The following is a 14093-nucleotide window of genomic DNA, read 5'->3' on the forward strand; positions in this document are numbered from 1 at the left end:
CACTGGGCATATCAGCAACACTAAGGTATGCTATTTGGATTTGGAAATCTATGTGGAGGATGATAAACTTTTAACGAGATTATATAGAAAACCCACAGCAGAGAACTCAGTCCTACAAGCAGGGAGTAACCATCCTAGAAGTTTGATCAAAACTGTGCCACTCAGCCTAAATATCCGAAAGCAAAAGCTGGGGCCTTAGAACGATTTAAGGCTACGGGATATACTAACTGTACTATAGATGATGCAGAGAAAAGGACAGGAAAAGTGACCAGATCTGAACTCCTAGAAGTGAAAACTACTGGCACCTCTAAAACACAAGATGAAGGGGGACCAGTGAGGATGATTACACTCTATAATGAGAAATCACCCCAGATAGTTCAGATTTTCAAAAGAAACTGGCACATCCTCCAAATCGACAACATAATAGGAAAAATTATTCCCACACAACCTTAGATCACGTATAGACATTGCAAGTCCATCAGTGACCATCTGGTACATAGTCACTACTGCCACACCCCTCCCTAAATTGATAGCGTCACCGGTTTCTTTCCATGCATGAAATGCAAGGCCTGCAAATACAGCTGTACAGTCACATCTTTCAGTGCGAGGAGGCTTGCACATTAATTGCACTATATATATATATATATATATATATATATATATATATCACCAAAGCAATCCCGTTACCGAGGGCACACTGTTACACAGCTGGTGCGAGTTGCAGGGAGGGGCTTTCCCTGAAATTGTATTCACCACCAACAAATTATACTCGCACTCCTCCAAGGAATCATTTCAGCAGGTTTTATTAATTCATTGTGCCATTACAGCACACAGCATTACAACCTACGCGTTTCGATCTCTCGACCTTGTTCACGGTTACAAACATTTGTCCTACTTTAGTTTCAGTCTTTTATACCAGTTATTCATATCCGCACTATTATGGTGCATTGTGGTCCTGGTAGTTACTATTCACTTCGAATTCTCTTACGATTATTTTATTTTTGAATGGCATACTGGTGTGCTTTTTAATAATTTCTTATATCTGGCAAGATGGACAATAACGTATATTAGTCATGACCTGTCAACAACTAATTAAGTTATAAACACGGCGTTTCGTTCGCCATACACAAAGGCTCTCTAAGTGAGTCAATGTTCATTATTTTACATGCCTTCCAACATCCGTTGTATCATTGCATGTCACATTGCCTTGCTTTCATCGAACTATCAGTCTGTGTGTGTATGATTGTTTAGGGACTTAGTGCCCAAGGTTTCTGACCATTCTACGTATTTCAAATGAATTATAATAATCAATGTTAGCCAAATTTTTAATATGGAGGGTAGATTCACTCAGATGCACATAAAGTTCCTCATCCCCGTTCAATCCATATGGGACCTTTGTTTTGAATCGAATGATTAGTCTGGATTCAAGACGACGTATATATATATTCACGCTCTCTCCTCCTGTAGTAAATGTTTGTAACATTGAGGAAGGCGGAGCGCCGAAACGCGTCTGTTGCGAACAGAATAACGTTTTGGAGAATTATCCCCGGCGTGCGTGGTTTCTATCGAAATGGTAATGGAAACCTGAGCGAAATATATATATATATTTGGGAGGCGAAACGCGTCATGGCGGCAGCGCTGGCTTTACGAAATTAAACCACCTTGCACCAGCACTTCTGGGTCGACTCTTTGTTACTGGATACTTTGGTGAATTCCTTCTTTTGCCTAGAAGTGACAATGTTCGGAATATATAAATATATATATATATATATATATATATATATATATATATATATATATATATATATATATATATATATATATATATATATATATAGAGAGAGAGAGATGGATTATTACTTATCTGTTAATTAGGACATTTTGGTAAAACCCTACTCCATCTCATCTGCAAGGTCACAGGCAGTATGGTTGGCTGTTTGTGTTCTCTTGACCTTTTGATTTTGCCATTTACATTTTTAGGTCGAGCGTGAGCCAGCGCGCTGCTCTGCGAAAATCTGTTTTAGTTCAGTACATAGAGAAGCTTCGCCCATTCCCCTCCACTCTTATTTTTCATTGGCTTGTGTGATTGTCCTTTGTAAATGCTGGCTTCTGATTAATTATGAGGCTTGTTAGTCCCTCCTTAGTACAGCCATGTCGTCATTTGTATCCTCCCCTGGCTACTGGCCCCTTTACTTGGTTGTTAGACGGGGCGTGTACTATTTCCTTTATTAAGTTTCTCCATTCACGCAGCTTTGTCCATGCCTTCACCTCTCCTCCTACCCCCCCCCATGCCCGATGTTCAAGCTAACGAGCATAGACACCTTCCTCCGCGCGCTTTTATAAATACCATGTGTCACAGTAGCTGCATGTGACACCCACTGCTGGCGCCGCACGTACAGACGTACAGAGCAGGTGGCTTTGTGTGGAGGCTGAGCCAAGTCCATAAGAAACAAGGATGCAGACCTCCGGTCCGACGTTCCCACGAGGCAGCGGTAATTGCACAGAATAAGGGAGCGAAGAATGAAGGGAGTGGGGAGGGAGCAACAGTTTTTGGAGGATGTCGTATTTCTGAATAGCAAGGCTGACAAGCTTTGATTTCAACTCATAATTATTTCTTACACTTCTGTCACTGCATCTCACTCTTAAGGTTGATGTTTTCTGTTTTACTTTCTTTTTCTCTCTTCCATGCTTTTGTCTATTAGATTTCGCTGTATCAAAGTTTAATGTCGAAAACCAAGTTCTGGCAGGGCACAAGTCCTATAAAGTATTAACATAGGCAATGTGCAATTATGTAATGCGTAAGTGATATCTCAGAAGGTGATGCGTACCAGTAACTTCAGCATCGCTGCAAGTAACCTCACCGTAGGTAAACAAGGTGCCGGTAACACCGCCAGGCACCCCACATAAATGATGTGCCGGTAGCCCCCCACAAGTAAACAACGTGCGGCCAATCTCACCCTGCATGTCAGTAAACTACGTGCCCCTAACCCCACTCGGCACGCTAGGTAAAATCGCGGGGTACACTGGACGACATTTTCCCCCAGAGGTGGGAAGGGACTGGCCCGAGAGCAAAGTAGACGGTGGGAACCCGTCCCTCAAACACCTCGGCAGCGCTTTCACCCCAGGTGGCATCGGTACGTCCTGTGAAAGGCAAACGCCACATAAAACGTGCGTTTATGGCGCTTGCGGACTGTGGCGTTTTAATGACCTCGTTTGGGAAACTGTTGCTGGGGGAGAGGGCATGGCCGCACCTCTGTCACTGGTAAAAAGCCACACGGCATTTCAATGACATCGTTTGGGAAACTGTTGCTGGGGGCGAGGGCATGGCCGCACCTCTGTTTCTGGTAGAAAGCTACACGGAACCGTAAAACATGGGAGGACAGCTTATCTTTAATGGGGCCACCAACTTCAGTCCTTTACATCCACGCCTGCCTTTTTAAAAATCAGTAACAAGGAGTTCTTAGCGTGCCCAGTGTTTGAAGACGCGTGGTGGGGAATTAAGATCAGTTTTGAACACATTTCCCTTGATGGTCCATTTATCAAAGAACAAGACAACTAGATAGACCAGCAATGGAAACATTTCCAGTTGACTAGTTACTAGTGTTTTTTTCTGAATCCAGTTGCGGAATGTGCATTAGACTATATATATGACCATTGGAGGAAAAATGTAAGTTTACATGTAAAATAAAAACACCAACTGATCAGCAATCCCTAAATTACACAATGAACCAGGAATCAACTGTAAATGTAGACATTGCACTTCATATGATGATTAAAAAATGTATACCAGCGGTCGGAGCCAATATAAACCATTCACAACTGGCACAATGGATATTCCGCCAGCCACCATAAAGGCAGTTAAGGCTTTAAAAGTAAAGATACTTTACTTGGTTGCAGGAGTCCTCTCGGGGAGAGACATCCCCACAGAGCACGGAGATTGTGTTAGAAGGACAATCCCAGCGAGGTGGCAATGCCCAGAACAAACAGTTGTCGTTGGTGCATAGAATACTATTAGCTGCAGAAATGACAGACAACAAAGGCATAAGAGTTGGGTCCATTGCTGCTATTTGGTGCCCGCTGTATTGGCCCAGGACAATGTAGGGCTATGGAGCCTGGCAGGGATGGCCGGGGTTGCCCCCCATCACTGGGGCTGGTAATCACAGGCTGCGCTGTGGCTTCCTGCTATTTACAGACTGCCCAGAGGCCTGTGATGAGGAACAAAAGGCAGGCATGCTGTAGACATTCTGGGGTCAGCCGAATGTACCCCACCCCACCCCGCTCAGATGACACAGGGGTTCCTGCTGTCTGAACCCTGACGGAGTGAAAGGAACCAGCCCGGCAATCCTTCAGTATCAAACCACCTACCCACCCTGCAGTTTGCGTTCCAAGCAAGAGAAAAATACCCCCCATTAAGTTGAATGATAATGTACCAATCTGAAAGAAACAGGTTAGTATTAGATTCCTTACCTTAGAATATCCCCAGGCGTCAGTCTGGATCCGGAAACTTTTGCGTAGCAGTACCCCTGCGCGTCGGTAGGCGTCGTCTGCAGGCGTCCCCTGCGGCTCCGCGTCGTCGGCGTCGTGCGCCGTGATGACGTCGCTGGAGTATATAGACGCCGCCTCCGCGCGCTGACGTCAGTTCTTCTTTTTTCCGCGCCAGTTAGCGCAGATCCGAAGAGCAGTACTCCGGTCTTTTGACCAAGTTTTTTGTTAACTGATTGATCTTTACGGTGCCGGTAGGATGCCCGGTTTCAAGAGTTGTGACGAGTGCGACCGCCTGATGTCGGTCACCGACCACCATCGACTCTGCCTCCGGTGTCTGGGCGCGGACCACGACGTGGAGTCCTGCGTCGACTGTCGGGCCTTGACTGGAAAAGCTAGGCGGGAGCGGTCCCGCAAGCTTCTCGAGCTCCGGTTGTCGGCCCCGCGTCGAGAGCGGTCCCGGTCCGGTCGGAGGTCGAGGGAGCGGTCGAGGGAACGGTCGCGGAGCCGCCATGGGCGCTCCGGGAGTCGCCACCATTCCTCCGGCTCGTCAGGTAAGCACAAGAAGTCGGGGCGTCGCCATCGCACCCCCGACTCCCCCCGACGCCCGCGTGCTGCGGCCGGGGGCTCGGGTGACCCCACCCCCGCGGTCCCGCATGGGTCGCCGACGCCGTCTGCCCCACACCTGTCGGTCCCTGGGGAAGGCGCGTCGCGTGAGGAGATCGAGGCCTTCCTCATTGCTATGAGGGCGAGGTCTTCTCCGGCGGGGCCTTCGGCGCCTGCGGGCCCGTCGGTCCCGTCTGGGGGCCCGAGCGGTTCGGGTGCTCCTGCCCCGGCGCCGCCGGTGGCTCCGGCCCCGGCGCCGCTGGTTCCCTCTGGTTCGTCGCCGGCTGGTCTCCCGGCCTCTCCGGCGTCGGTTCCTGTGGGCCAGCCCAGGGTACCGCCCCCGCGTGGTGCAGCGACTCCGCCGTCGGCTCCGGCCGGCGTCGGGTCCCCGGCACCGACGCCGCGCGGCGCCACCCCCCTTTCCTCCCCGACTCCGGACTCGGAGCCGGACCGGCGTCGGCCGACGCCGGACCCGACGCCGATGGGGCCTGTTGACCCCGATGTCTATATCGTCGACCCAGAATATGGGTATGACGAGGAGGAGTATGGTGAGGGTTGGGAGGGGTCTGAGGACCCTCTATCCCGTGCCTGCCAGTACGATGTGGACTGGGTAGGTGATCTGGGTGATGCCAGTGGCCTGGACGAGTCGCCCAACCCTGGGTTTGTCTCTCCGTCCCCTGTGGCGTCCGAGGCGGGTGCTGCCTATTCGGTGGTCCTGATGAGGGCTGCCAAGGCCTTACACCTTGAGCTCCCCGTCGCGAAGGTCAAACCGAATATCCTGACGGAAGTTTTTAAACCGCAGTCATGCCCCCAGGAGCCTCTGCTGCCGTTTAATGAGGCCCTGACGGATGTCCTTCTGGGCACCTGGTCCAGGCCCGCCTCTGGTGCGCCGGTTGACCGGAACGTTGCCAGGCGTCACCGTCCCTGCGCGGACGACCCTGCCTTCCTGTCCACCCATCCCTCCCCGGAGAGTCTGGTGATCCAGGCCTCCACTTCGCAGTCCGCATTTCCGTCGGCTCCGCCCGACCGGGAATCAAAGAGGTACGACCAATTCGGAAAGAAAGTGTTTTCCTCTTTGAGTGCTGGACTGCGGTCTTGTAACACCGCGTGCCTCTTGGGCCGCTACACCCACTCCCTGTGGGATACGGTCGAGGAGTGTTTGCCGCAATGCCCCCAGGAAGTGCGGGACAAGCTCACCCGGGCCTTTGTTGAAGGCCGGGATGCGGCGCGGTACTCGATCCGTTGTGGTCTGGACACCACGGACTCCCTGGGACGGGCCATGTCCACTACGGTGGCGATTCGTCGCCATGCCTGGCTGAGATCTGCCAACTTCTCACCAGACGTCCAAAATACGCTTATGGACATGCCATTTGATGGCAGTCGCCTATTTGGTGACAAAGCGGACCACGCGCTGGAGCGCTTCAAGGACTCCAGGGTCACGGCCAAGTCCTTGGGTCTCTCGACCCAGACCCAGCGCCAGCAGACGGGTTCGTTTCGGCCCTTTCGTGGCCAAGGGAGAGGAGGTCCCACACGTGCTGCCAGCCACGCGGCGCAGAGCGCTCCCCAGCGCGGTGGCGCCCGTGGTTTCCGCCGTGGTGGCGGTAGAGGCCAGCGTCGTGGTCAGTCCACGCCTCCCTCCGCTGCGGCATCCAAGCCTTCCTAGTCCGAGCTTTCGGGCTCACGTGACGCCAGTGGGTGGCAGGGTTCGCCATCACCACTCCCGCTGGCGCGCGATAACATCGGACAGGTGGGTGCTGCAGCTTGTCCGAAGGGGCTATGCCCTCCCCTTCGAGTCCACTCCTCCAGCCATGCCACCGCAGAACCACCGTGTGTCGGGGGACCACTTGACACTTCTGCAGGAGGAAGTTACGGCCCTCTTGGCCAAGGGGGCCATCGAGCGCGTTCCTGGGCCAGAAGTAGGGTGTGGTTGCTACTCCCACTACTTTCTGGTACCCAAGAAGGACAAGGGAGGCCTGCGTCCTATCTTGGATCTACGGAACGTCAACGGCTTCCTCCGGAAGGAGAAGTTCAAGATGTTGACTTTGGCTCAGGTCTTGGCTGCTCTAGACCCACAAGACTGGATGGTAGCGTTGGACTTGCAGGATGCGTACTTTCACATCCCCGTCCTGCCGGCCCACCGGCGTTACCTGCGGTTCACGGTAGGCCACGAGCATTTTCAGTTTATCGTGCTCCCATTCGGCCTTACCAGCGCCCCACGGGTGTTCACGAAAGTGATGGCGGTGGTCGCAGCTCATCTGCGCCGGTTAGGGGTTTCAGTCTTCCCCTACCTCGACGACTGGCTGTTGAAGGCGGGCTCGCCCCAGACAGTCGTCCACCACCTTCAGATGACGGCAGACCTCCTGCACGAGTTGGGGTTTTCCATCAATGTGCCGAAATCACACCTGTGTCCCTCTCAAAAGCTCCTTTTCATCGGAGCGGTTCTCGACTCGGCGCAGTTTCGGGTTTATCCCCCGGAACGGCGGGTCCGGGATATTCAGGCTCTGATTCCCATCTTTCAGCCGTTATCCCGGGTTTCGGTCAGGTTGACGCTGCGGCTTCTGGGGCTGATGGCCTCCTGCATCCTTCTGGTGCATCACGCCAGATGGCGGATGCGGGCTCTGCAGTGGGACCTGAAGTTTCAGTGGGCCCAGCATCAGGGCAACCTATCCGACCATGTCCTGATCTCGGAGGGCACTGCGAGACAGTTGCAGTGGTGGCTTACAGACCGCGATTGGGTCAGGGGCAGATCCCTCTCCCTTCCCCAGCCGGAGCACGTGGTTGTGACGGACGCGTCCCTCCAAGGCTGGGGTGGCCACTTGGGAGAGGCGGAGATCAGAGGCCTCTGGTCTCCGGCGGAGTCCCGGCTCCATATCAACATGTTGGAGCTGCGGGCGATTCGCCTGGCACTGAAGGCATTCCTCCCCTTTGTCAACGGGAGTGTAGTGCAGGTGTTCACGGACAACACCACCGCCATGTGGTACTGCAACAAACAGGGCGGTGTGGGGTCGTGGACCCTTTGCCAAGAGGCTCTGCGCCTCTGGCAATGGCTGGAACGTCAGGGCGTGACTCTGACGGTTCAACACCTGGCAGGTTCTCTGAACGCCAGGGCGGACGAACTCAGCCGTCGGTGCTCGGTGGATCACGAATGGCGTCTGAACTCGGATGTGGCGAGAGGCCTCTTTCAGCAATGGGGAGAGCCTTGGTTAGATCTATTCGCCACAGAAGAGAACGCGCAATGTCATCAGTTCTGCGCGTTGGAGTTTCCAAGACGGCACTCGCTCGGCGACGCCTTTCGGCGCGAGTGGAGTTGCGGTCTGTTGTACGCCTTTCCGCCTATACCACTTCTGCCCAGAGTGCTGAAGAAGATCAGGCGCGACCGGGCCCAAGTTATCCTTGTGGCTCCGGACTGGGCTCGAAGGTACTGGTATCCCGAGCTACTCAGCATGACAGTCGGTCCCTCGATCCGCCTGCCCCTTCAGGAGGACCTTCTGTCGCAGCAGCAGGGGACGGTCCTCCACCCGAACCTGTCCAGTCTCCACCTCCATGCGTGGAGATTGAGCGGCGACAGTTGAGGCCATTTGACTTGCCTCCTGAAGTCTGTGATGTCATTCTGGCAGCCAGGCGTCCCTCCACAAAGTCGGTATACGCCTGCCGGTGGAACAGATTTGTGGCATGGTGCACAGCGAAGGCTGTGGATCCCCTTTCTGCCCCTCTATCTGAGGTTCTCCTCTTCCTCCTTTCCCTTGCCCAGCAGGGCTCTGCTCTGGGCACTATCAAGGGCTATCTTTCTGCCCTTTCCGCCTTCTTGAGGCTACCTGATCAGCCATCTTTGTTCAAGTCCCCTATTGTGTTAAGATTCTTAAAGGGCATCACGCACATGTATCCTCCAGCTCCGTTCGTGATGCCTCAGTGGGACTTGAACCTGGTTTTGACTTTCCTGATGTGCGCTCCCTTTGAGCCCCTTCATTCCTGTCCTCTCCGTCTTCTCGCCTTAAAGACGGCCTTCCTGGTAGCCATCACCTCTGCCAGGAGAGTGAGTGAGCTCCAGGCTCTTTCTGTTCAACCTCCTTTCTTGTCTGTTCATCCTGATAAGGTGGTTCTTCGGACCAGACCTTCTTTCCTGCCCAAGGTAGTCTCTGCTTTTCACATTGGGCAGTCCATCACCTTGCCCTCCTTCTTCCCGCCTCCGCATCCTTCAAAGGATGAAGAGCGGCTCCATCGTCTGGACCCAAAACGTGCGCTTTCATTCTATATGGATCGCACACGCCAGTTCCGGGTGGATGACCAACTGTTTGTTGGCTACGTGGGTGAGAAGAAGGGAAGGGCGGTACAGAAACGGACCATCTCTCGGTGGGTCGTCCTGTGCATCAAAGCATGCTACTCTTTGGCTCGGAAGGAGCCTCCTGTTGGGCTGAGGGCCCATTCCACTCGGGCCACGGCGGCTACTACTGCCCTGGGCCGGGGAGTCCCTTTGCAGGACATTTGCCAGGCGGCCACGTGGGCCTCGCTGCACACCTTTGCGAGGCACTACTGCCTGGACAGTCAAGTCCGGAGGGATGGCTTCTTTGGCCGTTCGGTCCTCCAGGACTTTCTGGTGTAGGTTGTATTGGTTCGCAGACCCACCACCGGGGTTGGTATTGCTGGGGTATCTATTCTAAGGTAAGGAATCTAATACTAACCTGTTTCTTTCAGATGAACAAGTTACTTACCTTCGGTAACGATATATCTGTAAGAAACAGTAGTTAGTATTAGATTCCTTACCGCCCCGCCCATCCTCCCCGTTCTGCGAACTGATACCTAGGGTTAGGGACATCCCTTTCAGGGCCCTAGTTTCAAATGGCACCAGTGTTGGTTCTCACATGGCTCTGCGTGTTCTGGCGCGGAAAAGCTGTGTGCAAAGAACTGACGTCAGCGCGCGGAGGCGGCGTCTATATACTCCAGCGACGTCATCACGGCGCACGACGCCGACGACGCGGAGCCGCAGGGGACGCCTGCAGACGACGCCTACCGACGCGCAGGGGTACTGCTACGCAAAAGTTTCCGGATCCAGACTGACGCCTGGGGATATTCTAAGGTAAGGAATCTAATACTAACTACTGTTTCTTACAGATATATCGTTACCGAAGGTAAGTAACTTGTTCAACAAAACCCACCCATCACTTTTGTCACCACAAAAATATGACAACAGCTTTGACCTTTGTCAACTTTTAAAATCCAGCATGCGGGACGTTTGTCATGAATAGGTTACATGGAAGTTGAATGTCTCTAGAAACGTGAACGTTAAAAAATTGGCTTTGTAAGTGCTTCATTGCGATCTGCTTCAGTTTATCGGCCATGTGCTCAATTGTTTTTAGTAAACACAAAAAGATGCTAATATTACGTTTTGTAAGTCCAAGAGAGTACTCAGAAAATTAAAATACGTCCAGATTTGAATTATACATTTAATAGCTGCAAGCGTGTGAAGTGTGCTGCTCATACCTCACTGGAGGAGCTCATTTCACCTATCCATTCTTCCTTCAATTTATATGTCCATCCATATTTTCACCTGCCAAAAACATCCATCTACAGGCTCTCATTTTATCCTCCTCCCACACAACTGTCCATTTGTGCACCAATACATAAACCCATCCATCCATCAATACATATATATATTCATCAAACCACACATCCATTTATCCCTCTCTCCATCCTTAAGCCCTTCTGATCATCGTTCCATCCACCCATCAAACCAGACTTTAAGCCTTCCATAAACCCTTCCTTTGAACCATACTGTCTGCCATCCACCTATCCTTCCTTTCAGCCATAGATCATTTCTCCTCTCCCTTCAATCATTCACAATTTAATATATCCAACATTTTTCCATTCTTTCATTTTCGTTTTTCACCATTTCTTCCTTCTTTTCACAATGCCTAACTCTATTCCTTTTCACCTTTTTTGCCTCCCTGCACTCTTGCTTCCACTTTTCCTTCCCACAATCTCCCTCTACTAATCTTTATTTCTTCCCTTTTATTTTTTGTCTCTTCCCTTTTATCCCGTTTATCCTCCAATGTCATAATCTCTCTTCCGATTTAAAGGTCAAGCCTAGGGCAGCGTGCATGTGCTGCTCGCTCTGCGAGGCATGCTGTATTGGAGAATGCACTAGAAACCCCGCCCACTCTCCGCCAATATTTGTCATTGGCTTGTGTCATTGTCCTTCGTAAATGCAGGCTTCTGAATCGTAAATAGTCTTGTTATTCCTTCCTTGGCACTTCCTTGTCTGCATTTGTTACCTCCCATAACGACTGGACCTTTTACTTGGCTTGTTACACGGTCTGCATTATAAGTCGGTGAGCACTATTTTGTTTATTGACACTGATGGGAACAATGGCGGCTGCTTTTTGTTGTATTTGCATTGCGTCCACAAAGGACAATGGCGGCCGCTTTTCTTATAGAGTGCTGTGCCACACTAATTTGCATGCTGAGTGCTGCGCCCGCTTTAGGGGCACCACACGCAGTAGCAACGTTTAAAAAAAAAAACTTTGATGTTGAGCGCGACGCCCTCTTCAGGGATACCACGCTCTGTTTCTTTTTTTATCTTTAATTGTGAGTGCGGTGCCTGTTTCACGGACACCGCGCTCTGCAGTACAATAAGTATTGCTTTTAAAAAAAAAAAAAAAAAATTATATTCAATTTCTCTGATTACAGTACAAGCAAGTAGAACATTTGAATAATTACTAACTTTGTAGCAAGATATCCCTTAAATACAGGGTGGTAAAAATAAATCGCATACAATTCCTACACAACTTGGCCATATGCCACCTCGGTATGCTTGTCATATTTGGGACCCGGCTAGCCAGCCTATGTCCCGATATAATAACTCTTCACATCCTGCCACCATATCAAGTGTACTTATTTCTCTTAAGTCAAGAATTGTTAAGTCATACACATTTTTTTGCAAAACTCCCCACCCACCTCCCTTGCTGACGGACCTGTGCTTTGAAAACCGAAATCTGTTAGGATGTAGCTCGAGCCTAGCTTCTAAGAGCCGTAAGTGGGGTGTCTATCCCGATAAATGGATGAGTTCGTTTAAATTGTAGGAGGACAAGGGAGGATCAAACTAGATCCTAAGCTCACTAATTCCTATAGTGCAACTACCTTAGTAGATGCCCCCATCTATGTAGGAGCGGAGTGACAATGTGCAGAAACTCCTACAAGGTTTCATGGAACGGGGGTGCTGGCCGCCTTGAAAGTCCAACAAGACGTCCCAATTCATAGCGATTGGTTCCTTTCTTAGGCTTCTCTTCTCCTCACGCCGGATAGCTAGACTCTCAGCCAGTCCCCATTTTTCTACTTCCTCCGTCCAGCTAAGTAGTGTTTGGGCTACAGTGGATTTCCACCTCCTAGTGATACCTCGTTTGGCAAGCAGCAAAGCCAGGTCTGCGAATTTAGCCTGTACTTTGCGCTCTTTACGCCTTCTATATAGTCCCAGTAGACATGTATCTGTTGTATGCCATCCTATGTCATCTATCACGTCCTTTAAAAAAGTAGTTACACCACCCCTGTATCTCCCCAAGCTGGGCAGGTCCATAGCATGTGTAGCAGATCTGCATCCTATTCAGGACATCTAGGACAGGACAGCAGGATGGTATGAAAAATGGTATGTAACCTATGCAGAGTCAGGTATGCTCTCTGCGTCACCATATATTGGATGCATTTAAAACTGGTATTTCGACAATCGTTGTCACTTTTGCAAAGGTTTGAACTATTGGTATTGTAAATGACGATGCCTTTTAATATTGTAAAAGGCATTGCCATTTACAATGCCAATAGCTCGAAAACTCGCAATTTCGAGACCTATTGCACTGTAAATGCTTGTTTTAATAGTTCTGGCACTGATGTATGATAGAGTTCGAGGTAACCTAGAATTTCTGGATATTGGCCAAGGAACTGTTGATTGGATGTGTTTTCACACAAACTGATTGCTTCTTTATTTCAAACAAAATTATCCGGAGAGTAGTATGTCAATTTGTTGTGTGCTAGCGTACCTTTGACATTTGTGAATAACGTACTCCATTTACTTATTTAATGTATATTTTTCCAGGCCCTGAAGGAGGCAAAAAATATTGCTGTGCGACTATTGATATTTCTGCAAAGTCCTTTAAAGGAATACAAAAAGGTAAGTGAGATTTGTAGGAATGCATCCAAACTGAAATGTCTTTATGAACATGTTCTGCTTTCCTTCCACTACCTTTTAAATGTAAGTTTATTGAATGTTTCGACATTGATGCAGGTTAATATTGAGGCGCAGTTAAAAGAACAAGATGCCGGTTGTCATGACTTGAAGAAGATTGCCAGCCTTGGCGAGGAGCTCTTGAAACTGACTCACTCTGTTGATCAGTTTTTCCGGATTTGTGTCTCTTTCGTAAAAGGTATGTTTCCCAGTTTCTGTAATTTGAGGGGTTTTCTGACATTATAAATGCAGACAAACAATGCTGTATGGCCATTGGGCTTCTTTAGGCTTGCTACAGAAATGTTTTAGCATGTTAGATTTCGACATTGAAAGCACAATAAGTCTCAAGTTATTTTCTCTTTAGTCCCACTAGTTCAATCACTTTTGTGCAACCCAGCAGGTTATTGACTTGATTTTAAATGTGCAGAAAAGCCAGATGTTAAAAATAAAACACAACAGGACGGAAAGCCTTAAGTCCAAGTATTGTTTAATGCAAAACAGCAGGCAGCACAGCAAAAGAATGAAATACAATTGTCATTTCAACTGATGACGACTCCTACAAAATATCAGTTGGAGCATAACCGCTAAAATGCATATAATTGTTATATATATATGTATCAGATTGTCACGTGGATGATGTCATCAGTGATATCTCTGACCATGTCATGAATGATGTAATATGTGACATCATCAGCAGTGGATTGCGGGCACGCGAGTTATATTCTGAAAGAAACACGTTTGTGTTAGATTCCTTACCTTAGAATATCCCTAGGCGTCAGACTGGATCCGGAACGTT

At 49.8% G+C, this 14093-nt stretch overlaps 1 protein-coding gene across 1 annotated transcript in view; it reads left to right on the plus strand.

Moving 5' to 3' along the window:
* Nucleotides 1-14093, plus strand: part of KIF14 (kinesin family member 14) — a 606238-nt gene that overhangs the window by 511953 nt on the left and 80192 nt on the right. The window contains exons 28-29 of the mRNA XM_078641003.1: nucleotides 13169-13243; nucleotides 13358-13496. Coding sequence (XP_078497129.1) covers nucleotides 13169-13243; nucleotides 13358-13496 — 214 coding nt within the window. The remainder of the gene's footprint in view (nucleotides 1-13168; nucleotides 13244-13357; nucleotides 13497-14093) is intronic.

The sequence above is a fragment of the Lissotriton helveticus genome, chromosome 1_1 (assembly GCF_964261635.1).
Source record: "Lissotriton helveticus chromosome 1_1, aLisHel1.1, whole genome shotgun sequence".
Classification (NCBI taxonomy): domain Eukaryota; kingdom Metazoa; phylum Chordata; class Amphibia; order Caudata; family Salamandridae; genus Lissotriton; species Lissotriton helveticus.